The sequence below is a fragment of the Daphnia pulicaria genome, chromosome 10 (assembly GCF_021234035.1).
Source record: "Daphnia pulicaria isolate SC F1-1A chromosome 10, SC_F0-13Bv2, whole genome shotgun sequence".
In the NCBI taxonomy this organism is placed as follows: domain Eukaryota; kingdom Metazoa; phylum Arthropoda; class Branchiopoda; order Diplostraca; family Daphniidae; genus Daphnia; species Daphnia pulicaria.
Window position 1 is genome coordinate 923,697 of NC_060922.1, and position 23,236 is coordinate 946,932.

Here is a 23,236-nt window from a genome sequence, read left to right on the forward strand (position 1 = left end):
TGACACAGGGCGAAGGCGAACTGGCAAACAACGAACGCGGACGACGAACTCATCTCAAGCAAGCCAAAGAAGAAGAAAAAGAAGAGGGCGAGTTGCTTGGAGAACGTGAACTTCATGCCCAATAAGGTAAACGAACGTGCAACTTCAATATACATTCCTTCGCCGTGATATTCTAGAAAAAGAAAAAGACAAACTTTTCTTCTTCTTCTTCTTTCCCTGGTGCTGTTTTTCATCCGCATTAAAAGGCAAAATGAAAGAAAAATAAATGCGCGCACACACACACACACACAGAGGACGTTCTTTTTTTATTTTCCGAATAAAAGTAAAAAAAAAAAAAAAAAAGAAAATCTCTTGGCTCAAAATGGAACTCACGAGACGAACGTGATTGCGCTGCTCTTGCTTGTGCAAACAAATCGGCATGCCAAGCCAACTATTCACGCTCGGCAAACCTTTTTATAAGCTTCTTATTTCATCTCAACCCGTCCACCTGTTCTCATGTCGTGTGACGACGACGAGTTGAGCAATTTACCGCAGTCAAACGGGGCGGTTCGCATAACGATAAGGAAGCGAATGGAAATTCAAAAAGGTAAAGCGACGAGGACAATATGCAATGAGCGACATTCGTCTTGTTTTTTTGGCGTCCGGTTTCGTCTCAATTTAAAACGCGGGAAAAATAAAACAATAAATAAAATCCCAAGGTAAAACAAAAAGCTTTTTCTCTTTCAAGGGAATTGTGTGCGCGCTGCCAGCGCTGGGTGTGTGTGCGTGTAATGATAATAAACAAACGAGATTGCGCAGCCACCCGCACAACAACAACAGCACCCAGCATTTTTACAAATATAGAACTCGACTATATACTACCAGTTTTCATACTGAGGAAACAAGATCTCTGCGTCGCCATTACAAAACTTAAAACATCTATCGTAAATTTTGTGCTAACGATTTTTCAGTATTTTTAAAAGACAACGGCGTGGGATTTTTTTGGAGGGAATCGACCATTAAGCGCAAATGGTTTTCTTTGGTAGTAGTGGAGTAACAAAGAAATCACGTTCTATTCGAAAATAAAATAATTTTAAAATAATCACGACTTACCGAAAGACGATGGATCCAGATGTGTGCTGGGCAGCCTCACTGGGTGTTGGACACTTTGAAGAGAGAAATGATCAAAGTTCACATTGACAGGATAATTGACACGACGTGGAGAAACGGACCTCCGCACTGGACCACGAGGCGAATTGCACTGCATTTTCCACCGGTGGGTGGATGTTGTAAAACTGTTACGCAATCAAAAGAGAGGGAAGGGTCGAGAAAAGTCACTACCAAAGAAAATTACGGGGAAGGGTTCGGAAAAGAACATTAAGGAAAAGAAAAAAAAGAAAAAAACCAAATCAACCAAACTTTGTAGAAAAATTGTAATGGCGTCTAAGATCGTTCAAATTTGATATTTTACCTTCCCCCTAGTTTGATATCCTTTTCCTCCTTTTATTTATTTTTTTTTAAGTAATCTTTCAGATAACCGTGAAGGTTGTTGTTGCTGTTGTTGCTGAAATTCGCCATTGAGAAAGAGCGGAATAATCGCCCGAGCCAATCCCCTTTTTCTTCTTTTTTTCTTTCCTGGAAGTTGCGCGATTCACCTAAAGAAAAAAGGAAATAAAATTCCTTCACGAACGAAAATGTATGCCGAGAATGAAGTTGCTGGCGGAGTCGCTCGACTGTTGCCAAATACCTGAGACTCATTGGATATTCGAATGGGCGGCCGACCGGGACCGGCTGCTAATGCGATGACACAACAGATGCGCTGCCACTGCCAATTAACATCTGCCAAAGGGCCAAAAAGCGAATATAATAACGCTTTAAACAAAGTTAATAACCAGCAGTTTGCTTTTTAGATTATTCTTAATGCAAAAGTGACGACGGAAGACCAGAGGGGAGGGTATAAACACGAGAAAAAAAAAGAGGAGAACATTTCGGGAGTGGCTCGCTCCGCCTACCCACCGAATCAACAATCCATCAGGTGGATGAACCGCAATCCGTCCTACTTGTTCCGTCCAACTAAAAATACGTTTTTTTTCTTCTAATGAATACAAAAAAATTAAAAAAATAAAGTTAAAAAAATTAAAATAAAAAAAGGAAATAAACAAAATCCTTGGGCACGATGACGAGAAGCTTCTAATATCATTAGCACCACGAAAGCGCCGGTAACACAAAAGACTGTCGACTTGGACGGTATACAAGCTGTAAATACCGCCGTTGCGGGAGAGTCTGCGACACTTCATTAATTCTGATTACACACCTATAGTCGAGCTGCTGGTGCAGTGCACCCCATGTGGTTGTTGGGGCTGTTGCTATGCCTTCCCGCCGATGTGTCGGCCCTCGGCTTCTTTATTTATTTCATTTCCCTGGTAAATTGAATTAGCACCTTGTTGCATTCACCACTTCTTCCACACTTGCTGGGTCTCACACTCGCCAACACGGAAAGGGTTGGTATAAGTAGCGTGGAGAGTTGGGTGAGACGGCACTTTTTTTTTCTTTTCTCTCACCTCCGGAATTCATTTTTTAATTTTAAAAAATAAATCCCGGGTAAGCCTTCAACGCTAGAAAATCCCCGGGATGAAGAACCTCGACGACATCCGTAAATGCAAATGACACATGGGAAAAAAAGTCCAAAGATTTTGTCAGGATTTTGTCGACGAAAGAATAATATATACAAAGAAACGACAAGGGGACAAGGGAGGTGCTGTTTCATGCCTGCAAATAGTGTAACAGCATCAGAAACCTGGTCGAGGAGTGAGTGTTGGGACCGTATGTGCTTAGCATGCGTTAAAAAAGGTCCTTGAAAAAGAAAAAAATATATAAGGAGTCTATATACTAACCTTACCACTACACTTTTCTCCCCATCGTCATCAACCTCCTCCTCTTCGTGTTGGTTTGCATTATGGGCTTATTTCACGTCACGTCCCGGCGGTCGTAAAGAAAACGAGAAGAGGAACAACTCACGAAAACGCGGTCTGGCAAGGATCTCTACCGCTTCCAGCGCCATCTGCACAAAATGCTTAACTTTATACCCACCGCCACCATCATCATCATCTACTTGGCTGAGCCAAGGTAAAGGGCCGTTTTTCCGGTTTGCTGCATCCCAGTACAACGTATCACTTAGCAAATTGAAAGACGGTACTAGCGTGGCGATCCCCCCCATCGATCCTACCCCACCCCTGCGCTTTCTCAACTCTACATACAGGACGACTTATACAAAGTTAACAGGGGCGAGTTCATCAGGCGTTTACAATTAGCCGACACGGTTGACGCGTCACGAGGAGTTGCTGAAAGAGCGAGCGAGGCAACTGAACTGCAGTATAACGAGAAGGAGGAGGTTCAAAGCCGGCAGTCTATACACTACACCGAAGACGCACACAAGTGGTGAAAGAAAAACTAACGTCAGGCAATTCACCGGTCGAAATGACGCCTCATTATCCGACCAACCGTGAGAACCTTCGACAAAAAAAAAGAAAGAAAAACGGAGAAGAAGAAATAGTAGAAGTCTAAAAAATAAAATGCCCGAAACGTTTTTTTCCCCCAACTGCCACAGACCCACGCCCAACGGCCACTTGGAATGTGTTTTTGAAGGCCGAATGTGTCGAATTGTCTTAACTGAGCAAGAAAAACCTTTTCTCGACACCTCGACTCTGATCTTGAACTCACAAGAGCGTGAAAGAAAAAAAAAAAGAAAGAAAAAACCCAGTCGTGAAAACCACTCAAGAACAATAACACAAACTGGTCTCCCACTATTTTTACTCCACTACACTATTTTGCTCTTAAAAAAAAAAAAGCGCTGCGAGTAAATCAAATTTTTTTTCCGGCATGTAATAAAACGTCCTTGGCTACACGCTCGACCAGCTCCCGTGACGTCTAATGCATCTAAAAAAGAGATAAAAGCATAAGAAAAAGTCGCTTTTTTTTGCAAGCTCCTGCTGTTGTTGATAAAGAGTTTATTATTTAGAATTGATTGATTTTTATTTTTTTTCAGACTGAATCTTGCCAAACAAGTGCTCCGCATTCGACCGACTCGACCAGACCTTTGCCCATAATGAGAAAATCCTGGCAGATGGCTTCCAAATTGGGGGCTAACCGCTTTTCACCACCTGCGGCCGAAGACGCCACCAACATGGAGCCGTTCACGTGGGAGACTTTAAATTCAGTTGGCGTGCTCCAGGCTTTGTCGATCCACATGACGCCGATCAGCAAGCCTCCATACTTGTCATAGAAAAAGCGGGCCTTGTCGGCATAGGCCAATCGTAACTCATCCAGCAGTCGATCGACGGGCTCGTAATCGTAGATGGAGAGCGTCTTCCTAGGCTGGTGCTCGTGAAGCTTCACCTTCTTGTCGAGCACACTATCGAGCGTGTACAGACGGCGGGCGACAGCGCCTTTACACAGATGGATCACACAGTTGTAGGCATCCAAGGGTGGACGGAATGCCTGGAACACGTCCACGGTTTTCACGTCGGATTCCATCAACTGACGCTCCAGCAATTTGAGCGACTCTTGGGCTAACACCATCAGACGTGACCAGACGGGCAGCGGTGGCGTGCTACGCGTGAACGCCACGCCGGATGGATCGTAAGGTGTCACCAGGACTAAAGGTGATTTCAGCTGGGCTCGCTGGGCTGCGACAGATGTTTCAATGTCGCGAATCACTTCTGGTGTGAGGTCATTGTTGAAATTGATGACGAGCGGCTGGCTAGTCCAGTCGTAGGTCGAAACTAACTGGAGGAACCGGAAGAAAGCCACTTGAGGTGTCAAAGGTCCCACCCAGTCGATGGCGTCATGCAGCGAGGACTTGGCGCCGGATTCTTCTTCCGACGGTAATCCGTACATGGTCGAATCAACAAACAGGCTGGCCACAATCATTTCAACGGCTTCTTCTTCGAGATATTCCAACAGCATGTGCGAAGCGATCCAACGCTTGGCCAAACGAACGGCCGTGCTGTAGGCTGGCTGCTCCGCATGTAGGGCACGTAGTGCCGCTGCCAGTCTCGGGGTAATCTCTTGATCCCTTTGCAGGAGGAGTGATTCCGGATTGTCGCGGTACCTATGACAAACGAACAATGCAAATCAAGATAGGACAAAAATAGCTTTTGATCAAAAAGTAGTGGTAACTCACTTGACAATTCCGTTAGGCTCGACGAAGCGTTTCAACAAGGCTACATCTCGATGATAAGCGATCACCAACTTGAAAATGTAGCCTCTGCGCTCCACAATGATGTGATCGGTGAAAACTCGAACGACGAGGTCAAAGAGGACGCGAAGTTTTTCGGCCAGCTGGATGTAGAAAGCCGCTTTGATCCGGCGAACGGCTTCGAGATCATCGGGCCACTTGCCGCTCGTTTGCAAAGTCAACAGGACCGATAGCGAGGGAAGGTAAATAGGAGTCGCTTCGACAGAAGGGAGCATGTTATCTCCAATTTTGTCGAAAAGAGATAATCGACCTTGCGGAATCCCTGGTTGGGGTGGAAAGGTTTCGGCGTGCCTGAAAGTTGCAGCCACTCCTTGCACTTGAGCTATCGAGAGAGGCAAGTCCTCCAGTGATCGCAGATTCTTCGTTAGTTCATCCAGGGCTTCAAGGGCCTTCATAGTGAACTCTTCTCCCGTTCCGTAAGCGACCGATTTCTCCAACCTGGGAACAAACAGGGCAGTCTCCAATTGATCGGCGATGTAAACGAAGCTATTGGACAAGTTGAGCCGTTTCTCCAACAAAAATGAGACGATTCGACGGCAGATGAGACGGCGTTCAGCCCAATTACTGGCTGGCCAATGTACTGCTTCGCAGATGAAGCCATCTTGAAACCGTCTAAGTTGAGACATTTCGCCCCAGAAAGAGCGAAATTCGACAGACTCTGGGCTGTCGGCGGCCGGTCCTTTGTTCACCACTTCCCATGCAGCGGGAGAATTGAAACAGAATCCGAAAGCCAACTTCCGTGAAGTGTTTTTCGGTGGTTCGATTGCAACGGACCATGACCCAACTGGCAGCCTCCTGCATGCCGCCAATTTCAGACGGTCGCCCAATCCTTTGGCGAGACACTGATGAATTTTCTCAGCTGCTCCAGTCAGCCAATAGAGTTGGCGTTTGTCTTTTTGCAATCTGGCTTGCGCATCGTCAATCATGACAACGTTATCGAAAGTCAACAAAAACGGCTTCGGAGTGATGAACAGGGCGGCGAAACTGTTGACTCCCTTCTTGTTGAGCAACCCAACAGCCAGGGTGGATTCCCATCTTAGCCATTCGTAGGCTGCCTGGGAGAGGTGGGCGCAGAAGTTCAACGTACTCGTCTCATCCAGAAAAACAATCGGGAACGAAGCGTGGGCATCGGCGACCGGCAACGGAGCCGTATCAGACTGTTGACGTAGAGTAATTCCTTCTTTAGACCAATCTGAACGAGATAACTGAAGCCAAACAGTACGAATAATTTGATATATGCTCATGTTCGGGAAGAGCTTCTTTGTGTCAACCAAATAGACAACAAATTGGGTCAAGACGAACATGCCGATAGACTCATCAAGTTGTCGGTGTCGAAGCCAGATTCGTAAGAGTAGGCACGAGTCCAGAATATTCTTCTTTGATGAGAGTACTTCCGATGCGTGCTGATTGATCTTGGCCATCCGCATGTCGGCTAACACGCTCATGTTGTACAGAGGACTTGGCTTGTTGTAAAAATTTTTTGAACTAGAGCTTGTAACACAATTCCGTCTGGGAAGAAGTTTTTCTACTGCTACCAAATCCGCAGAAGCAGAAGCGTAAATGCGGAAGGCTACACGCTGGTTCAGTTTTCCTGTAGGTTGAACGAGAAGAATGGGTCTTGAAAGATCTCCGGAAAAAGACTCGAACTGAGCATCTTGAACCAATGCTGTCGCTTTCTGTAAATGGGCAGCCAAGTACGCCAGATACAAGGCTCTTTTTCGATGGTAGGTGTAATTCAGATAATCGTCCCGTTCTAACGACTCTCGAGGAATCTCAATCAGGATATCAACTGATATGCCTTTGCCAGTCATGCCAATAGCCCAAGAGCCAATAGGGATGAGCTTTTGTGGTTTCAAATACTGGAATGTCTTAGTCGAGTCATAACAATCAGATTCAAAAGGGCACGTGACATTTAGTTCGTCGAGCCAAGTTGTGTCAGAGATCTGTTAAGAAATAAAACAATTCATATTAACTTTGTTGGTCATCTGTATATGCTTTGGTTGACTTACTGAATGTGTACCACTTTCAGGTATGTTGTCAATGGTGTCTTGAAGTTGATTCATCCAATCTTCGATTTCTTTCTTGCGTTTATTTTTCATTGAAATTTCTGTTAACATTTCCTCAACCTGAAAACTACATGATTATGTATATGATATATTTAAAAAAAAATCTCAATAAACCTGAAGTTTGAATATGTTGGAGTGGAAAAGATTTTCAGTTTCCCGCAGAGCATTCATTTCTTGAGAAGTTGGAGGCTTCTGCAAATCCTTTTTATGAGCTTTAGAAACATCCTTCTGGTTAACGTTTTCTGTTTTCTAATAAGCAAAGATGATATTTTACTACTGCCATTTGAAATATATTGAGCTCTTACAATTTTAGCAGGAGCTTTAGTCTGTGGTTTAGATGTAGGCTTAGCTGGCTTTTTAACAATTGAAACAGCCTCGGTAATATCTAAAGGAATTTCCTCCATGTCATCAAAACCATCTTCACTATCACCAAAACCATTGTCATCTTCATCTTCAAAATTTTCTTCTGGAGAATCGTCTATCACTTTCTCTACGACTTTTTTTGCTTTCTTAAATGTCGGCTTCTTTTTGGTTTGAGGACCTCCAGATTCGTTGACTAAAAACGTAAAACATGTTCATAATATGGTCAGATTGAAGTAAAAAACTGTAAAAATAAGCATTTACCTTTGCGTCTCTTTAGTGCCATTTTCCCCATGTAATTATGAAGTGATTATGAAGTGGAAGGAATATTTTGAAGCTAAGTCAATTTACAATTTTTAGGAGCACGTGTTTCGCGCATCTACACACACTTGTCGTCTGCAATGAATTTTTCCACTATCTTTTAAAAGCCTTTAACAGATGGCGTTTCTTGCCGCCATGCACGTGGTCCTTTTCTTTTTCTGCTTCTTTCCCCCTCTGTCTTTTTCTCAGTCCATTCTCAAAAATAGCACATCACACTACTCTGAATGTGTGGTGTGGTCTGTGATTACGAGCCAAATAGTTTTGAAATTTAAAAAATTAGTCTTAGTGTGTAAAATGGAATATTTAGTTACGCTCCACGAAGATGTCAGCCGAAGCGGAGGTACAGGTTTTGTTTTAACTAAAGAATTTCTACTAGACAGAGAAAGCGGATGTTTTGCCTGCAGTGTTTTTTGTCTTCTTCGTGTTTACGCAATCTTTTTTTAGTTTTGGGCGGGTCGGCCTATTTGTACTATGAATTCCTAATGTTTCTGTCGAAAAATTTGGCGGATTTTGGCGCCAAATTTGTTTTATATCTCGTTTTACTTAATAAGATTGTTATGTAACGTAACAGACTTGTTGAGTGATACATGTCCATCGTGAAAGGAAAGGGACAACTTTCCGATCCGTGAACAGACTGCACGGTAGACTATTGATTTCCTGCTGGATCCACCCCCGTGTGTCCCTTTATATCGATTTTCTAATCAATAAGGAAAATTTTCCGCTTACGCTGCAAGTCAATCACCAATATTTGTTCCATAATCAAATTCCACTGTAATTTGAGAGCTGATATTTCCGCTGTTTTTTATTAGATCCGCGCGTCGCCAACTGGTTTCTGGTTCGCTCGCCACTGCCAATCATTGGAATAATAGTCTCGTATTTACTGTTAGTCTTTTATGGCCCTCGATTCATGGAGAAGCGGTCAGCGTTCACACTTAAATATTTGATGCGGATCTACAACATATTCCAAATAAGCCTTTCGGCTTATATGTTTTACGAATTTCTCGTCACCTCTGTTTTATCGCGTTATGATCTAACTTGTCAACCAATTGACACTTCCATGGATCCCCTCGCGCTAAGAGTATGACGACATAAATTTGCAAAGGCGTAACAATTAATTTAGAATTTAATATTTTTGTGAATTTTAGATGGCCGATGTCTGCTGGTTGTTTTTCTTTTCAAAAGTTATCGATATGATTGATACGGTATGAATTTTTAAGCACATAACTTGGCATAAGACAACCCTGATAAATCCTGTTTAAATTTCTAGGTATTTTTCGTTTTACGAAAAAAGAACAATCAATTAACATTCCTACACATCTTTCATCATAGCACTATGGTCTTTAATTGGTGGCTCGGAGTTAAATACGTTCCCGGAGGACAATGTGAGTCATTAATAAATTGTTTAGATGAACATAAATTTAAATAGTTCTCAAATATCCTGTCTCTCGTTTCGAAAAGAAAGCCCATCAGAGAAAGAGACCACCATGTTTTGTTCAAATAAGTAGTTTTCCTTGCGCTATGCCCACGCATACGCTTTTCAACCCTCTGTAACCATAGCCTACACACTTATCTAAGATATGTATGGGAGCGGCACACAAGGGCGAGGTCTCTGACCCAAAGTATCGTCTCATGGTACAAAGTTTACAATTCTACCCGCTCCCATTGGTTTTGCAGTGTAAACTGCTTGAACTAAGATCTATAAAAGCTTATCTCCTAGGCAACCATTGCTACAACAAAGCGAAATACGAAAACTTGTACAGCCTTACTGCTTTAACTAATCATCCCGGAAATGTTTTAATCGATAAATTTCTTGTTCTTTTACAGCTTTCTTCTGTGCAATGCTCAACTCCTTGGTTCATGTTGTAATGTACAGCTATTATTTATTGAGCTCACTCGGGGCGTGGATTCAGCCGTATCTGTGGTGGAAACGCTATTTGACTCAATTCCAGATAGTAAGAAAAAGATGGCATAATAAATTCAAAACTGAACTAACGATGACTCATTCATTTCGTAATACAGGTTCAATTTGTTCTTATCGTGATTCACATCTCATACGGTCACTACAACAACTGTGATTTCCCTTCGACACTCAGCGTCGTACTGGCACTTTACTGTTTAACACTTTTAGTGTTCTTTTCCCATTTCTACATTCAAGCATACCTGCGCAAGTCAAAGAAACTGTCATAATGGCCACGAAGCAATTTTATTTCTAAAATTGACGACCTCTTTATCGATTAAATTGAATTTTTTATTACCATAAAATAAAGAACTCATATAAATTACAATATCTTGTTTCATCACTTAATAATACTAGAATAGTTTGAAAAGCACATACATGAAGTTAAATTCCGGGTTAGAAAATGAAGAAAAAAATGTTTGTTCTGAAATTGAAAATTCAGCAATTTGTTTCTTGCGTTTAGTAATAGAAATCAAACTTTATTTCGACTGTTGTCGATTGAGTTGAAATTCTTATCTTGTTTTTCTGGAACACTGGCATCCTCTGATAAAGGCGAATCGTGAGAGCGTTGAGAATCTTCCTCGCAGGCTGGATCAGTATTTCGCTTCCGCTTCAAAGGAATTTTACTTGACGGCTCCGAGGTTGAAACTGTGGGGTCTTCAGATGAGCTATCTTCTCTATTTTGGGGTTCCGATTGGGAAGACGCGCGACGATGACGTTTAGATTTCTCATCACCATTTGGTTCTTCCACACTCTTGCGTTTGGATGGGCGTGATGAGGAGTTCTCCTATAAATTTGAAATAATTTTTTAATACAATATTTTTGGTGACATAAAGGGTATCTCAAATCTCAAACCATAGCATAAAGTTGTGTCCATTTTTTGGCATTCTCGATGAACAATGATTTGTTGGCAATATATTCTTGTGCCTGGTAAGAGATGAAATGAAAATAAAAATTACCAAGGGTTGCACTTCAAAATCTAAAAATTAGGTATACACATACAATTGCTGAATCTAGTGGATCATGAGGATTTGGATCTGACAATAATTGTTTGACTGCAGTAAGAATCAGGGAAAGATTATTCACAGGTCTCCAACGACCTTGTGGAGGCATCTTCAGAACATCAAGACAAATTAGACCAGTGACATTGTCAATGTTGGGATGATACACCTTTGTCAAAAACTTCAACTGAGGTGGGTCCATTGGATAACTGCAATAACATTGAGAAGGTAAGTTTCAGTGAAATTTGCTGTAGGGGTTTTCACAAGCTGTATTTAATGTCACAGGTCTTACCGTTCTGGAATGACTATGTCAATTCTGAAGCTGCCATTTGCATAGGGAGTATCTTCACTACCTTGCACAACTAAAAATAGGAAAACATTAGAAAATATTTATAAACTTTCATAGAAAACTCAACTTACTAGCTTCCAAAAGATCATTTCTGTCATTTTTGGGCCAGCAGGTGATTCCATGAGGAGGATTTCTTGTCAAGTCTTTAATTTCTTTCGCCATTCTCATTGTGCGAATATTACTGGGCATCATTTCATTAAATTTTTCACAAACCTGTCGGAAAGAAAACAAAAACTGCAAGAGCCCAGCGTTCATAAAATTGCGTAGAAGAACCGTTTTAAGTTTATCAATGAGGTTATCTTTCAACCAACTGATACGCTGATACAGACTCTGGTGGCCCTCTGGTGGAATTTTTCAAATAATGGCGGTAGAAAATGAAAACATGATTCACAGTTGCAAAATTTGCAAGCTTATTATCAGAATGTAGCCTAGATCTTTACATTATAACTAGTGTATAGAAATACTAATTAATGCTACAGAAAAATTATTTTGATATTTAATTTCCAAAAAATATTATTTATTTTGCACTTTACAGAAATGTGGCAATATTAAATTAAATGTAGGCCGAAGGGGGTGCATGCCCAAAGGCTAATTAAAGTGATTAGCAAATAAACTAAAAAATTTTATCATTAGTCATTACGCCGATCACGTCAAGAGAGAACACAACCTCAAGTGATTGCCACCATGTTTACTTAGATTACTCGTCGTTAATCTGTTTTTTAACTAGTGGAAATTCACCAATTTAAAGATATTTCATTTGTATTTAGAACGAAGAGTTACCTTTCCTTCACGCCGTCGTACAAGCCGGTAAGTTGACTTTTGTGATATCTTGGTATTTGACGTAGCAGCCTTGAAGGACACTGGTGCCATGTGATGGGTTAGCTATTGTTCCAAAATAACCGTAATGAAGCGAGGATCGAAATGAGCTTGTGAATAATAATGTATGAAAGTTCTGTTTTCTGATATTCTGCAGATACCAAAATATAGCAACAAAAACTGAAAATGCTTTTCCTGGGGCTCGACTGGATTTCGAGAATTTCCATTTTCACATCTTTCTTGATCGCTATTTCCATCGGCCATTCGCACACGTCTGACTCCACAATCTTTACTGATCAATGGGCGGTACATGTCATCGGTGGGGATAGCGTGGCGGATGCCATTGCTGCAAAACATGGTTTCAGAAATTTGGGAAAGGTGTATATTCCAAATGACTTTGAATTAATTGTACTTTATTGATCATAATGTATTGCATACTACAGATTTTCGACGATTATTATCATTTCACACATCGCAAGGTTGCCAAAAGATCAACGCACTCAAGTTCAAATCATCATTCGTTACTTACTAGCGAAGCAGAGGTACAGAATGCAATGTTAGAATGATACAAGATGTGTATTGAATAACGATTTGTTTTGAAGGTTCAATGGGCACAGCAACAAGTGGCAAAACGACGTGTCAAACGAAATGAACGATCGATTCGTTCTGTCAGTCTTAACGATCCTGGATGGAGACAAATGTGGTATTTGGTGAGTGTCCACCATTTTATTTCATTTCATTCATTGGGGAAAGCTGTAACTTAATATAATTTTCAACGTAGAACCGAGGAAACGGACTTGATATGAACGTACAAGAAGCTTGGGCAGAAGGCATAACCGGAAAGGGCTCAGTCGTCACTATTTTAGACGATGGATTGGAAAAGGACCATCCAGATATTATCCGGAATTATGTACACCTTTTTGTCCTGTTACCTTCCACCTAGAATTTTTGTTTTTTATGTATTGTGTTTATTTTTCTGGTCAGGATCCCATGGCCAGCTTTGACGTCAATGATCACGACGATGATCCATCACCTCGATATGATGCCACCGATTCCAACAGGTTAGTTGATGCAATTAATTTTTTACCATTTAAAAAAAAAAAAAAAAAAAAAAAACACTTCTCATTTGCTTGGTAGGCACGGTACTCGGTGTGCTGGTGAGGTCGCTGCACAGGGCAACAATTCGATTTGCGCTGTTGGAATTGCATTTAATGCCAACATTGGCGGTACATTCATAATCAGCGCATCCGATTAATAAACGATTTATTGGATTATTCACTTTCTGTTCTTTAGGTATCAGAATGTTGGATGGTGAAGTGACTGACGCAGTTGAAGCCCATTCTCTCAGCCACAACTCGCAGCACATTGACATCTACAGCGCTTCGTGGGGTCCTGACGACGATGGCAAAACAGTAGATGGTCCTGGCGAGTTGGCCACTCGAGCTTTTTTAGAAGGGATCCGGAAAGTGAGCTCAATTCCTGTTACCAAGTCCTATTGAGTCTAAATGATTCTCGGTTTATAGGGTCGTAATGGAAAAGGATCAATTTTCGTGTGGGCGTCAGGAAATGGCGGCAAAGAACGCGACAATTGCAATTGTGATGGTTACACCAACTCAATTTGGACGTTGAGCATAAGTAGTGCGACAGAGAACGGAGCCGTGCCATGGTATTCTGAAGCCTGTTCTAGCACATTAGCTACAGCCTACAGCAGTGGGGCCGCCGACGAAAAACAGGTATAATACTTTAACAATACATGTCTTATTGCAACTAATCTCCTTTTAATTTGATCAATAGATTGTTACGACAGACTTGCATCATTCATGCACACCTAGTCATACAGGTACATCAGCCGCAGCACCACTAGCTGCAGGTATCTGTGCTCTTACGCTTGAAGCCAATCGAAATTTGAACTGGCGCGACATGCAACATATTGTCGTTCGCACGGCTAAACCCGACCACCTTATTGCTCATGATTGGCAGGTTAATGGAGTTGGTCGAAATGGTATTTTCACTTTATCTTTCTCTGCATAAATTTAATTTTATCGAGCAACACATTTTAATTTACTTTATAACAGTTAGCCATTCATTTGGTTACGGGCTCATGGACGCGGGAGCAATGGTCCGCCTAGCACGGGTCTGGAAAAGTGTTCCTCCACAACAGTTTTGCGAAATTAAGGCCGCTGATACCAACACGTAAGTTTAACCTGATGAATGTGGCGCAAAGGACTTCAGTTACGTATGCGTGTTAACGACGTGATTTGATTTATGTACTTTGTGTTTTAGGATAATCGCAGCCAAAAGCTTGAGCAAACTGCATTTATTTTTGCGAGAGTGTGGAAATGTCAACGTTATAGAGCATCTTCAGGTATTTTGATTTTAAAAACAAATTTAAACTTTGTACGTCATTGTCAGCTTGCTTATTTTAGGTATTGATTTCGCTATCTTCGGCGAATCGAGGAGAGATTCAAATTTTCCTAACGTCTCCTTCAGGAACTCGTTCAACGCTTCTTCAGCGTCGCCCTTTAGACAATTCTCGTAACGGATTTCATTCGTGGCCTTTCATGTCGATTCATTTTTGGGGCGAAAGTCCTTTTGGCGTTTGGACCCTTGAGATACAAAATGAAGGCCGATTTCCTGGTGAGTTATCTAATATGAATTTTCCTTTACATCCTTAGTCTTAATCAATATGTAATTTGCTCCTTAAGACTCAAAAACGCAACTTAAAGATTAACCTAGTTTCTGCAATATTTCAAAATTGTAGCGACATTGATAGGATGGACTCTAATAGCGTATGGAACCAAGGAACACCCAGAGTCCCAATTATCATCTGATGACATTCCCATTCAACCACTGAAACAATCGGTTGCTGAATTCGTCGCAAAAGATAGTCAAATTCAGCAGCCTCTTCTATCATCCGGACTTAACGTGGAGAAAAACCGTGAAGCAGAATTGCCCCAAGCTCTCTCATTGACGACCGTTAGCAGAAGTCTTAGAGGTACTACTTGATTAACTTAGTATGATTGATTAACATACCATATTTGAATCCATTATACCTCTTCTGCTGTGGCTCCCAGGGTGTGAAAGTGGTTCCTATTTGTGGGAGGGCGAGTGCTTGGCAGTCTGTCCGAATGCTTCACATCCAATGAATCGCACCGAACTAAATGGTCTCATTAGCGGTGTATGCGTTCCGTGCCACTATTCTTGTCTTTACTGCAGAGGACCAAGTGATTCTCAGTGCACTTCATGCTATCCTGATTCACAGCTCAAGTTTGTTTCTATACCAGGTACTGATGGCTAGGCCCATGTTTTAAAAATCTATTAACAAATGTTGTTTCACCGTAGGATCCCAAATAGAACCAGAATCGCACTGTTATCCGCATGAACTCGTAAAGCAATTGACGGGCTACGAAAACTGGTCCGTGGGTGTTGAACTGGCTCTGGCGTTTAATTTAGCACTCGTGATGGCTTTAACGATTTACATGATGTGCACTAAAAAGAGTTTCAGTTCTTCTTGTTTTTTAAACTGTTGTAGCGGCAGCAACGAACGAGAAACGAACCACGACTACGATCTGTTGACACAAACAAGCGCAAATCTTCCTCCACCTATTGGCGCCGAAAAATCAGTTTAAAGAGTAAAAAATTCTTCTTCTAAAGCCAACATTGTTTAGAAGATAAAATGTCAGTTTTTAATATTTATAAAATGTAGATTATATTTGTAAAAAGGTTCTATAAATATTTGAATAAGCGGTTTGCCAGATTCTGTAATAAATTACGTTCTAACGAATACCATATTAATTATCATCGTCATCATTATAACAATCGTGTTTACTATAGAAAGCCTAATACATAAAAAAAAATTTAATGGGCTTGGTAAATGTAAAGTGAAATAAATTTTCAGCTATCACAAGTGGTTTTAAGACAATAAGTTTTTAATTAAATATATGATTCAAATATAAGATAGAAGTGAACAATGCCTGCTAAATCAAAAAATGTAAACCTGGAAAAAATGTTTATACATCACAATATAAAAAATTTGCACAAGGATTCTAAAAATATTAGAATAAAAAGATGTTATAAAAATTTTTATTAGTTATCCCTATATGTACAATTTTTCATTTGACTACAAAGATAATTTCCAAAATCTTAACTGTTGTTTTGAAGAAAGTTACATTTTATTTTCTGTTGACGGTCCTTGTTTTGTTGTTTCGTGTTTCAATTCTTGGTCAAGTCGTTCCTTAGCTCTGTATACTTTGGATTGAAGGTAGAATGAACCACCTTTCGTTTTGTCATTAACTTTGAACAAGTGATCATAGTTCTTCTGTACCAACTCAGGTTCTAATTTATCCACATTCAAGATTTCTTTTGCTTCCTCGAGGGTCATGCCTGTCTACGGAATGAACAAAAAATGTGTTAGCTGTTTAAATTTACTGACATTACATAACTGTTGTTTGTAACAAACAAACCTTGAAGTTAGCTTCTACACGTGATGCGCCGGCTTTCCCACCACCAGCTCTTTTGGCAGCTTCCTGGCTAGCTTGATATTCTTGTTTAAGAGCTCTAGCAAACGCTCGTCCAATAACCTGGCCCCCCATAACAATTATTTGGGCCAAATATTTTGCCATAACCGTTCGATGCAATCGTGTTCAACCGTGTTTAAATGCAATCGTGAGAAAGATTCAAATAGATTACGTGATGATTTACGTCTGTACGACAGTAACAAACTGGAAAATGTTTGCAGACGAAAAAAAACGAAAAAGCTTACAGAAAAAAAATGAAGACTGTTCTCTCAGAACAGGTCAGCTTACAAAATTTAGTTTGAAAAATCTTAAATAATTAATTGATGTGTTAAGAATACGAAAAATTTTAAATATTACATAAAAGTGTAACTAAATAGAGAGACGATAAAAATAAAATTTTTTTTTTTTCAGTGATCGCCCATCACCCACAGTCCCGCCCCACCCACATGTCTCTGTCTGTCCGTAGCAGACGACGGACTCAAGCGTCGTTCCGTTTCCGTTGCTAATGTCACAGATGTCGACAAAGTTTACTTTTTAACAACACAATTAAATATCAATGATTATTCTTTTGTCTGTACACATCTAGTGTTTTAGATTAATTAAAAATGGCTAATCGAACAATCAAAGAGGCCATTTCTGTTAAAGGAACAAATCCTCAATACTTGGTTGAAAAGATTATTAGAACTCGAATTTATGATTCAAAGTACTGGAAAGAGGAATGCTTTGCTTTGACGGGTATGGCAATGCCTATTGAAAATTTTACTTATGTTTTAATGCACAAATTTTATTTATGTATGTTTTTTTTTAGCTGAGTTGATGGTGGATAAGGCCATGGAATTAAGGTACATAGGTGGAATATTTGGTGGCAATGTAAAACCTACTCCATTTCTCTCACTTACACTTAAAATGCTTCAAATTCAACCAGAAAAAGACATTGTAGTAGAGTTTATAAAAAATGAAGATTTCAAGTAAGTTCTTTGACCAAAACAGACAAGTTTTATAGGAAATAACCTAACATAATGTATCATTTCTAGATATGTCCGTGCCTTGGGAGCATTCTACATGAGACTTGTTGGAACATCTGTGGAAATATATAAATATTTAGAACCACTTTACAATGATTACAGAAAAATTCGGTTTCAAAACAAGGAAGGAAGTAAGAATAAAAATAAGATTTTTTAAAAAAGAATACTGTAAACTAACATGGTTTTATTTAGATTTTGAGCTTCTTTATATGGATGATTTCATTGATAGTTTACTGAGAGAAGAGCGTTTTTGTGATGTTATCCTGCCCAGACTTCAGGTAGAAATGTGAATTAATTAGTATTCAACTTAAAAAAATACTGATTAAATACGGTTTATTTTACTTTCAGAAACGTCAAATTCTGGAAGAAGCTAATGAAGTTGAGCCGAGAGTATCAGCTTTGGAAGAAGACTTGGAGGAAGAAGATTCAGAAAGTGAAGAAGAAGAGGGTGAAAGAAAAGGAGGTTCGTTGTCGCCCCCTCCAACTTCATCGCGTTCAAAGCAGGACAGTGATCGAGAACGGGAGCGTTCTCGTCGTAATAGGGATAAAGAACGTGAACGAGAGAGAAGTAGGGAAAGACGTGATCGCCATAGAGACAGAAGTCGCAGTCGTGAAAAAAGGAATCGCAGCCGTGAGCGTGACAGAGACCGCAGTCGTGAAAGAGAAAGGGATCGAAGTCGCCGCCAGCGAAGCCGCTCAGTCGAACGTTCGCGTGACTACAGAAGAGACCAAGACAGGGATCGTAGAGAACGCAAGGACCGCGGAAAAGATCGTGAATCAGAACGAGATCGAAGCAAAAGAGGCGAAGATCGTGACAAATACAACAACAAAAAGAAAGATAGCAAAAAGAGTAGCAGTAGCAGTGCTGCTATCGATCCTGAAATTGCAGAAGCGAATGCCTTGCGAGCTAAGTTGGGGCTGGCTCCTTTGCGACCGTAATCTGCTGTCTTTTTTCTAATCGCTTTGTAATAAACACTCTTTTGATGTCATCTTTTCATTTCCTTATTATTCCGGGGTCTATCTGATTCTGTATTCTCTTTTCTTGTGTTGGATGTGCAGACTTAAACGTCCATCAACTCAGTCAGGAACTTTGGATTCTTCCTAAGTGAGACGTTATTGCAAATGTGTCAAAAACAAGATAGGATCTTATTCTACACACTTTCAGAGCTAGTAGCTGATCCCAAATAACATTTTAAAACACAAATTTGTAGATCAATCATTATTTTTACACTATTGTTTAAAATTCGCTCCGTTTTCTGAATTCTGTGAAATGGCGAATAATTGTATTTCTGTTCACTAATCCCGAAAAATTATTGTCGTACTCGGTCGCGCAGTTAATGACTCCATGATTGGCTGGCGTACGAATATGGATTTTTATGGTGATTTTTATTCTTTGATAAAATTTTTCCGAACTTTTTTTTCGTCAAGAACTTCCGAAGTATCAACCGTTGTAAGAATACAAATTAAAAATCGGAAAAGGAATTGGGAATTCCTCATTTGTAATTTTTAATGTCTTATTCTTTTTCGTTTTCGCTTGGAATGCCATCTAGTGAGATGAATCGACAGCTGAGTGAAAACAAAAACACCAAGCAGAAGAATTCATTATATTAGAGTAACTGCATAAGCACGATGCATTCACCTTTGTGTTTGTATTTTTAAGGCGCGATTTAACACGAGAAAAGAGAACAAAGTGAAAAAGAAGAAGTGGGATTAAAATGGTTTGTGATAAATTCTTCTTGAATTTTAACAGTTTTGATATATTTTACTCAATTTTACAATGATAGAGGCGGAGTTTGGCCCCAAGTCAGTTGGGTCAAGTTAAACGAAAATACGAAGATGAAGAAGATGATCCAGCTTGGTCAGAAAAGAAGAAAGGGGGCAAGAATAAGAAGACACAAATAATAGACAGAGCTTCAGAGTTTCTTTCTCCATTTCGTAAACCACTTGCTCAATGTAGTCTTCCAGTTGAAACGAATTCGGAAATGGCTGGATCGTCATTCCATGTAAAACATTAACTATAATATTTACTTAATTCTATTCCCTCAAAATTATAGCTATTAACTATTTAACAGGAAGCACTTATCAAAAAGATTATGTCAAAGCCATTCAAAATACCAATACCAAACTACAATGGGCCAACCCTAAGCAAATCACTTGGAATGAGACGAGCTGGAGTACGACAAGCTTTACATGACCCAGATGAACCTGGTGCTTTGATTTTGTATTCCCCTCCAGAACTGTCTGCTCATGACAAGCTGAAATCATCCATAAGGTACAATATTAAATTGTGTGCAAAAGACTGGGGGATTAAATCATCACATCTTTAAATTTTGTGTTAGTGATAAACACCCTGTTCATGTAGTTGTTGATCCAGTATTGACCAAAGTACTTAGACCTCATCAACGTGAAGTAAGTTCCACTTATACTGCTGTAATTCTGGTCTTCTATTAATTTTCTATTTGCTAGGGAGTGAAGTTCATGTATGACTGTGTCACTGGGCTATGCATTGAAAACAATTATGGTTGCATTATGGCTGATGAAATGGGATTGGGGAAAACTTTGCAGTGCATTACCCTGCTTTGGACACTACTCAAACAAGGCCCAGACTGCAAGCCCTTAATTACAAAAGGGATCATTGTCTCACCTAGTAGTTTGGTCAAGGTGCATTGATTATCTTTAATAATTCACTTTGAAATTTATTAACTGCTGTATTTTGTTTTACAACCAAAAGAATTGGCAGAATGAGATCAACAAGTGGCTAAGTGGGCGAGTCAATACGTTGGTGATAGACTCTGGAAGTAAAGACGAAATTGATCGCAACTTGAATGGATTCATACACACACACGGAAGGCGAGTCGTCACTCCTGTTCTGATCATCTCCTACGAGACATTTAGACTTCACGCCCACGCCCTTCACAAGGGAGAAATAGGACTTGTTCTTTGTGATGAAGTACACTTGCTCATAATTAAGATCATTATCTGCCGCGGGTCCCTTATTCTAACTAACAACCGTTTGTTCGTCTCGTTAGGGACATCGTCTGAAAAACAGTGAAAATCAGACATATCAATCTTTGGTTGCATTGAATTGCAAACGCCGTGTCCTTCTTTCCGGAACACCCATTCAGAACGATCTGCTGGAGTACTTTAGTTTGTTACATTTCGTTAACCAAGGCATTCTTGGCACTGCTCAGGTGATTCAAGATAAAAATGAGATCCTTAACTAATAATAATGAAAACAAACACATTTTCTTTTTGCAGGAGTTTAAGAAACGGTTCGAGACGCCCATCCTTCGAGGTAGAGACGCTGATGCGACGGAAGAAACACAGAAGAAGGGTCAGACACAACTGAAAGAATTGGCCGATCTAGTCAATAAATGCATCATTCGGCGCACATCCGCTTTGCTGACCAAATATCTTCCAGTCAAAATTGAATTGGTGGTTTGTATTAAGCTCAGTCCTGTTCAAGCGTCCATTTACAAGAAGGTCGTCGCATCCGAAGCTGTCAAGAGCAAAATGAGGGGTAAATATTATAAATTAAATTAAGTACATGATTGATTAAATATTTTGTTGCTGTCCTGCTTAAACTTAAATAGAAGCCAATGAGAAACCGAGCAAATCGAGCATGACTGCACTGGCAGCCATCACCAATTTAAAGAAACTATGCAGTCATCCGGAATTGGTTTACGAAAAGTGCCAATCGGGCATTGACGGATTCGAAGGCACTCTGCCGTTATTTCCTGCCACCTTCGATCCCCGGTAAGTCCCACACCATTCGTTTGCGGCTGTAGAAAAATCTATAACCTCGCTGCTGATTTGATCGATAGAAAACTACAAACCGAATTGTCCGGCAAGCTCTGCGTCCTCGACTGTATTCTGGCTATGGTGAAAAGCACTACCAACGACAAGATCGTCTTGATTTCCAACTACACTCAAACTCTAGATTTATTCGAGAAACTTTGCCGAATGAGGTCTTACCCGTGCGTACGCCTGGACGGCAGCATGAGCATCAAGAAGAGAGCCAAGGTACACAGACAAATCAAACCAGTCTAGTTCTTAATGAAGTCGGGTCAGGAAGGACTGTTAAGTACCTATTTTGCATTTCAGATTGTGGAACATTTTAACGACCCAGCCAGTTCAGATTTTGTCTTTTTGCTCAGCAGCAAAGCCGGTGGCTGCGGATTGAACTTAATTGGAGCCAACCGGTACTAATTGGTTAATGCATTCAATTTCGAATGTAAGATTATTTTTAAAAAATGTTGAATAACTTTCGCACAAGGTTGGTGATGTTTGATCCAGACTGGAATCCGGCCAACGACGATCAAGCTATGGCTCGTGTTTGGAGAGACGGACAAAAGAAACCCTGTTTTATTTATCGCCTGTTGTCCGTAAGTATTTCTACCCAGAAAACACAGTCGCAAATTGAACGGTTCTAAAGCAAATAATAACAAAAATAACTCGGTCGATTTAATGAAACGACAGACTGGAACCATTGAAGAAAAAATTTTCCAGCGTCAAGCCCACAAAAAGGCACTCAGCTCCTGCGTAGTAGACAACGAAGACGACGTGGAACGCCATTTCAGTCTGTCGGATTTACGAGATTTGTTTAAATTGGAAGAACTAACCTCGAGCGATACTCACGACAAGTTGGCATCATACCAAAATTTGGAATCAGACATTCATTCAAAAATATATATATTTTTTTTTAAACAGATTCAAATGCCGTCGCTGCGTCAATCGGATCCAAGTCAAACCGCCACCGGATGACGCGACTTGCAATTCGGATTTGTCTCAATGGAATCACTGTGCGGATCGCAAAACCATTCCGGATCCTGTTCTCAAGTCTGCTTGGGACGCTGGAGTCACGTTCGCCTTCCATCAAAAATCCCACGAGCCTAAAATTGTTCCTTGAATCTTTCAAACAACAAAGAGAAAATCTTCCGCAGACGAAAGAAGTCAGTTGCAAATGCTCTGTGATGTTTCAGTTTTATGTTTTTTTAACTTACACAAGATCTGTTGTGCAAAACACTGTAAATGTACTTTGCATTTTCCCCCCTTGAATACGAAATTGTTATAAAAGAAAACCAGATTGTAAAAATGATTCATTAGATTGATTTGGACATTTCCTTGTAATGCTGCAGTTTTTTCTTATGAAAGAGGAAATAAGGAATTTTCACCACTTTTGCAGAAAAGCCACGAAACTTTTACAACAATTTTTTTTAATACAAACTGGATGACCTTTTTTCAAGAAATTTTTATCGATTAAACGACGACGACGACAGACGGAAAAAATAACGGGGGGGGGGGGGGGGAAGGAGACGATGTAAATAATTAAAACGTGGTACGAGGTGGGGAGACATCACTGACACATTAAATGGGGGGATGAATCAAGAAAAACAATAGGTGGAAAGTAGGGGAGGGCGAAAATAAATCATCGAGGAGACAAAATGCTCCAAGAAATCATTTTTGTTTTCTTTGTGTTTTGCTCCCGCCGGGATAAAACAAACAAACGAACAATCAACTGGGGAATTTTCCTTTATGTTTCAATACACACAAATCCAGGAAAAAATCCTATTACAGAAAAAATAAAC

General features: G+C 40.3%; 7 protein-coding genes across 9 annotated transcripts; 4 read left to right on the top strand and 3 right to left on the bottom strand.

Annotated features, from left to right (window-relative positions):
- Positions 1–3,969: 3,969 nt before the first annotated feature.
- Positions 3,970–8,051, bottom strand: LOC124313929 (nucleolar protein 6-like). Its single transcript, XM_046778783.1, has 6 exons — positions 7,927–8,051; positions 7,608–7,858; positions 7,417–7,551; positions 7,246–7,362; positions 5,162–7,179; positions 3,970–5,089 (listed from the first exon to the last, which is right to left on the bottom strand). The coding sequence occupies exons 1-6, from the start codon at positions 7,955–7,957 to the stop codon at positions 4,021–4,023; spliced, it is 3,621 nt and encodes a 1,206-aa protein (XP_046634739.1). The 5' UTR covers positions 7,958–8,051; the 3' UTR covers positions 3,970–4,020.
- A 49-nt stretch (positions 8,052–8,100) lies between these two features.
- On the top strand, positions 8,101–10,270 carry LOC124313931 (elongation of very long chain fatty acids protein 4-like). 2 transcript variants are annotated; one of them, XM_046778786.1, is made up of 6 exons: positions 8,101–8,323; positions 8,793–9,061; positions 9,129–9,185; positions 9,251–9,365; positions 9,808–9,935; positions 10,003–10,270. In XM_046778786.1, the coding sequence occupies exons 1-6, from the start codon at positions 8,101–8,103 to the stop codon at positions 10,168–10,170; spliced, it is 960 nt and encodes a 319-aa protein (XP_046634742.1). In that variant the 3' UTR covers positions 10,171–10,270. The 2 variants fall into 2 exon arrangements, with proteins under 2 accessions (XP_046634742.1, XP_046634743.1); XM_046778787.1 differs by lacking the exon at positions 8,793–9,061 and having other exon boundaries at positions 8,168–8,323.
- LOC124313932 (ubiquitin-conjugating enzyme E2 T-like) lies at positions 10,259–11,641 on the bottom strand. Its single transcript, XM_046778788.1, has 5 exons — positions 11,362–11,641; positions 11,234–11,303; positions 10,943–11,150; positions 10,796–10,867; positions 10,259–10,727 (listed from the first exon to the last, which is right to left on the bottom strand). Exons 1-5 carry the CDS (start codon positions 11,543–11,545, stop codon positions 10,413–10,415), a joined length of 849 nt encoding a protein of 282 aa, XP_046634744.1. The 5' UTR covers positions 11,546–11,641; the 3' UTR covers positions 10,259–10,412.
- A 282-nt stretch (positions 11,642–11,923) lies between these two features.
- On the top strand, positions 11,924–15,888 carry LOC124313930 (furin-like protease 1). Of its 2 annotated transcripts, none has more exons than XM_046778785.1 (16): positions 11,924–12,097; positions 12,241–12,484; positions 12,550–12,648; positions 12,709–12,816; positions 12,888–13,016; positions 13,091–13,167; positions 13,244–13,332; positions 13,400–13,572; positions 13,630–13,839; positions 13,901–14,108; positions 14,182–14,299; positions 14,390–14,471; positions 14,533–14,743; positions 14,868–15,101; positions 15,181–15,390; positions 15,449–15,888. In XM_046778785.1, the coding sequence occupies exons 2-16, from the start codon at positions 12,293–12,295 to the stop codon at positions 15,733–15,735; spliced, it is 2,427 nt and encodes an 808-aa protein (XP_046634741.1). In that variant the 5' UTR covers positions 11,924–12,097; positions 12,241–12,292; the 3' UTR covers positions 15,736–15,888. The 2 variants fall into 2 exon arrangements, with proteins under 2 accessions (XP_046634741.1, XP_046634740.1); XM_046778784.1 differs by having other exon boundaries at positions 12,264–12,484.
- Positions 15,889–16,173: 285 nt separating this feature from the next.
- On the bottom strand, positions 16,174–16,858 carry LOC124313933 (mitochondrial import inner membrane translocase subunit Tim16-like). The gene is made up of 3 exons (XM_046778789.1): positions 16,772–16,858; positions 16,570–16,735; positions 16,174–16,493 (listed from the first exon to the last, which is right to left on the bottom strand). Exons 2-3 carry the CDS (start codon positions 16,726–16,728, stop codon positions 16,272–16,274), a joined length of 381 nt encoding a protein of 126 aa, XP_046634745.1. The 5' UTR covers positions 16,729–16,735; positions 16,772–16,858; the 3' UTR covers positions 16,174–16,271.
- A 221-nt stretch (positions 16,859–17,079) lies between these two features.
- LOC124313896 (pre-mRNA-splicing factor 38A-like) lies at positions 17,080–18,637 on the top strand. Its single transcript, XM_046778728.1, has 5 exons — positions 17,080–17,358; positions 17,432–17,591; positions 17,658–17,779; positions 17,841–17,926; positions 17,997–18,637. The coding sequence occupies exons 1-5, from the start codon at positions 17,229–17,231 to the stop codon at positions 18,585–18,587; spliced, it is 1,089 nt and encodes a 362-aa protein (XP_046634684.1). The 5' UTR covers positions 17,080–17,228; the 3' UTR covers positions 18,588–18,637.
- A 622-nt stretch (positions 18,638–19,259) lies between these two features.
- LOC124314601 (DNA repair and recombination protein RAD54-like) lies at positions 19,260–22,763 on the top strand. The gene is made up of 14 exons (XM_046779806.1): positions 19,260–19,366; positions 19,433–19,651; positions 19,721–19,920; positions 19,988–20,057; positions 20,115–20,309; positions 20,380–20,598; positions 20,678–20,839; positions 20,907–21,168; positions 21,242–21,404; positions 21,473–21,671; positions 21,753–21,850; positions 21,925–22,033; positions 22,128–22,291; positions 22,359–22,763. Exons 1-14 carry the CDS (start codon positions 19,364–19,366, stop codon positions 22,555–22,557), a joined length of 2,262 nt encoding a protein of 753 aa, XP_046635762.1. The 5' UTR covers positions 19,260–19,363; the 3' UTR covers positions 22,558–22,763.
- The last annotated feature ends 473 nt before the right edge of the window (positions 22,764–23,236 follow it).

What these genes read in the sequence shown, in the direction of transcription:
- LOC124313929 (XM_046778783.1), bottom strand. Translation starts at nt 7,957, where the DNA reads ATGGGGAAAATGGCACTAAAGAGACGCAAAG. An exon ending in CTAAAGCTCCTGCTAAAATT is followed by an intron (nt 7,552 to 7,607) that starts GTAAGAGCTCAA and finishes TTTGCTTATTAG; the next exon opens with AAAACAGAAAACGTTAACCA. An exon ending in CCAACATATTCAAACTTCAG is followed by an intron (nt 7,363 to 7,416) that starts GTTTATTGAGAT and finishes TGTAGTTTTCAG; the next exon opens with GTTGAGGAAATGTTAACAGA.
- LOC124313931 (XM_046778786.1), top strand. Translation starts at nt 8,101, where the DNA reads ATGGCGTTTCTTGCCGCCATGCACGTGGTCCTTTTCTTTTTCTGCTTC. An exon ending in TGGATCCCCTCGCGCTAAGA is followed by an intron (nt 9,062 to 9,128) that starts GTATGACGACAT and finishes TGTGAATTTTAG; the next exon opens with ATGGCCGATGTCTGCTGGTT. An exon ending in ATTTGACTCAATTCCAGATA is followed by an intron (nt 9,936 to 10,002) that starts GTAAGAAAAAGA and finishes TTCGTAATACAG; the next exon opens with GTTCAATTTGTTCTTATCGT.
- LOC124313932 (XM_046778788.1), bottom strand. Translation starts at nt 11,545, where the DNA reads ATGAACGCTGGGCTCTTGCAGTTTTTGTTTTCTTTCCGACAGGTTTGT. An exon ending in GACATAGTCATTCCAGAACG is followed by an intron (nt 11,151 to 11,233) that starts GTAAGACCTGTG and finishes ATGTTATTGCAG; the next exon opens with TTATCCAATGGACCCACCTC. An exon ending in GGACACAACTTTATGCTATG is followed by an intron (nt 10,728 to 10,795) that starts GTTTGAGATTTG and finishes TCAAATTTATAG; the next exon opens with GAGAACTCCTCATCACGCCC.
- LOC124313930 (XM_046778785.1), top strand. Translation starts at nt 12,293, where the DNA reads ATGCTTTTCCTGGGGCTCGACTGGATTTCGAGAATTTCCATTTTCACA. An exon ending in CGTTAGCAGAAGTCTTAGAG is followed by an intron (nt 15,102 to 15,180) that starts GTACTACTTGAT and finishes TGTGGCTCCCAG; the next exon opens with GGTGTGAAAGTGGTTCCTAT. An exon ending in CAAGTTTGTTTCTATACCAG is followed by an intron (nt 15,391 to 15,448) that starts GTACTGATGGCT and finishes GTTTCACCGTAG; the next exon opens with GATCCCAAATAGAACCAGAA.
- LOC124313933 (XM_046778789.1), bottom strand. Translation starts at nt 16,728, where the DNA reads ATGGCAAAATATTTGGCCCAAATAATTGTTATGGGGGGCCAGGTTATT. An exon ending in GTGTAGAAGCTAACTTCAAG is followed by an intron (nt 16,494 to 16,569) that starts GTTTGTTTGTTA and finishes TTCATTCCGTAG; the next exon opens with ACAGGCATGACCCTCGAGGA.
- LOC124313896 (XM_046778728.1), top strand. Translation starts at nt 17,229, where the DNA reads ATGGCTAATCGAACAATCAAAGAGGCCATTTCTGTTAAAGGAACAAAT. An exon ending in ATAAAAAATGAAGATTTCAA is followed by an intron (nt 17,592 to 17,657) that starts GTAAGTTCTTTG and finishes TATCATTTCTAG; the next exon opens with ATATGTCCGTGCCTTGGGAG. An exon ending in TTATCCTGCCCAGACTTCAG is followed by an intron (nt 17,927 to 17,996) that starts GTAGAAATGTGA and finishes TTTTACTTTCAG; the next exon opens with AAACGTCAAATTCTGGAAGA.
- LOC124314601 (XM_046779806.1), top strand. An exon ending in CACCTAGTAGTTTGGTCAAG is followed by an intron (nt 20,310 to 20,379) that starts GTGCATTGATTA and finishes TACAACCAAAAG; the next exon opens with AATTGGCAGAATGAGATCAA. An exon ending in GACTTGTTCTTTGTGATGAA is followed by an intron (nt 20,599 to 20,677) that starts GTACACTTGCTC and finishes TCGTCTCGTTAG; the next exon opens with GGACATCGTCTGAAAAACAG.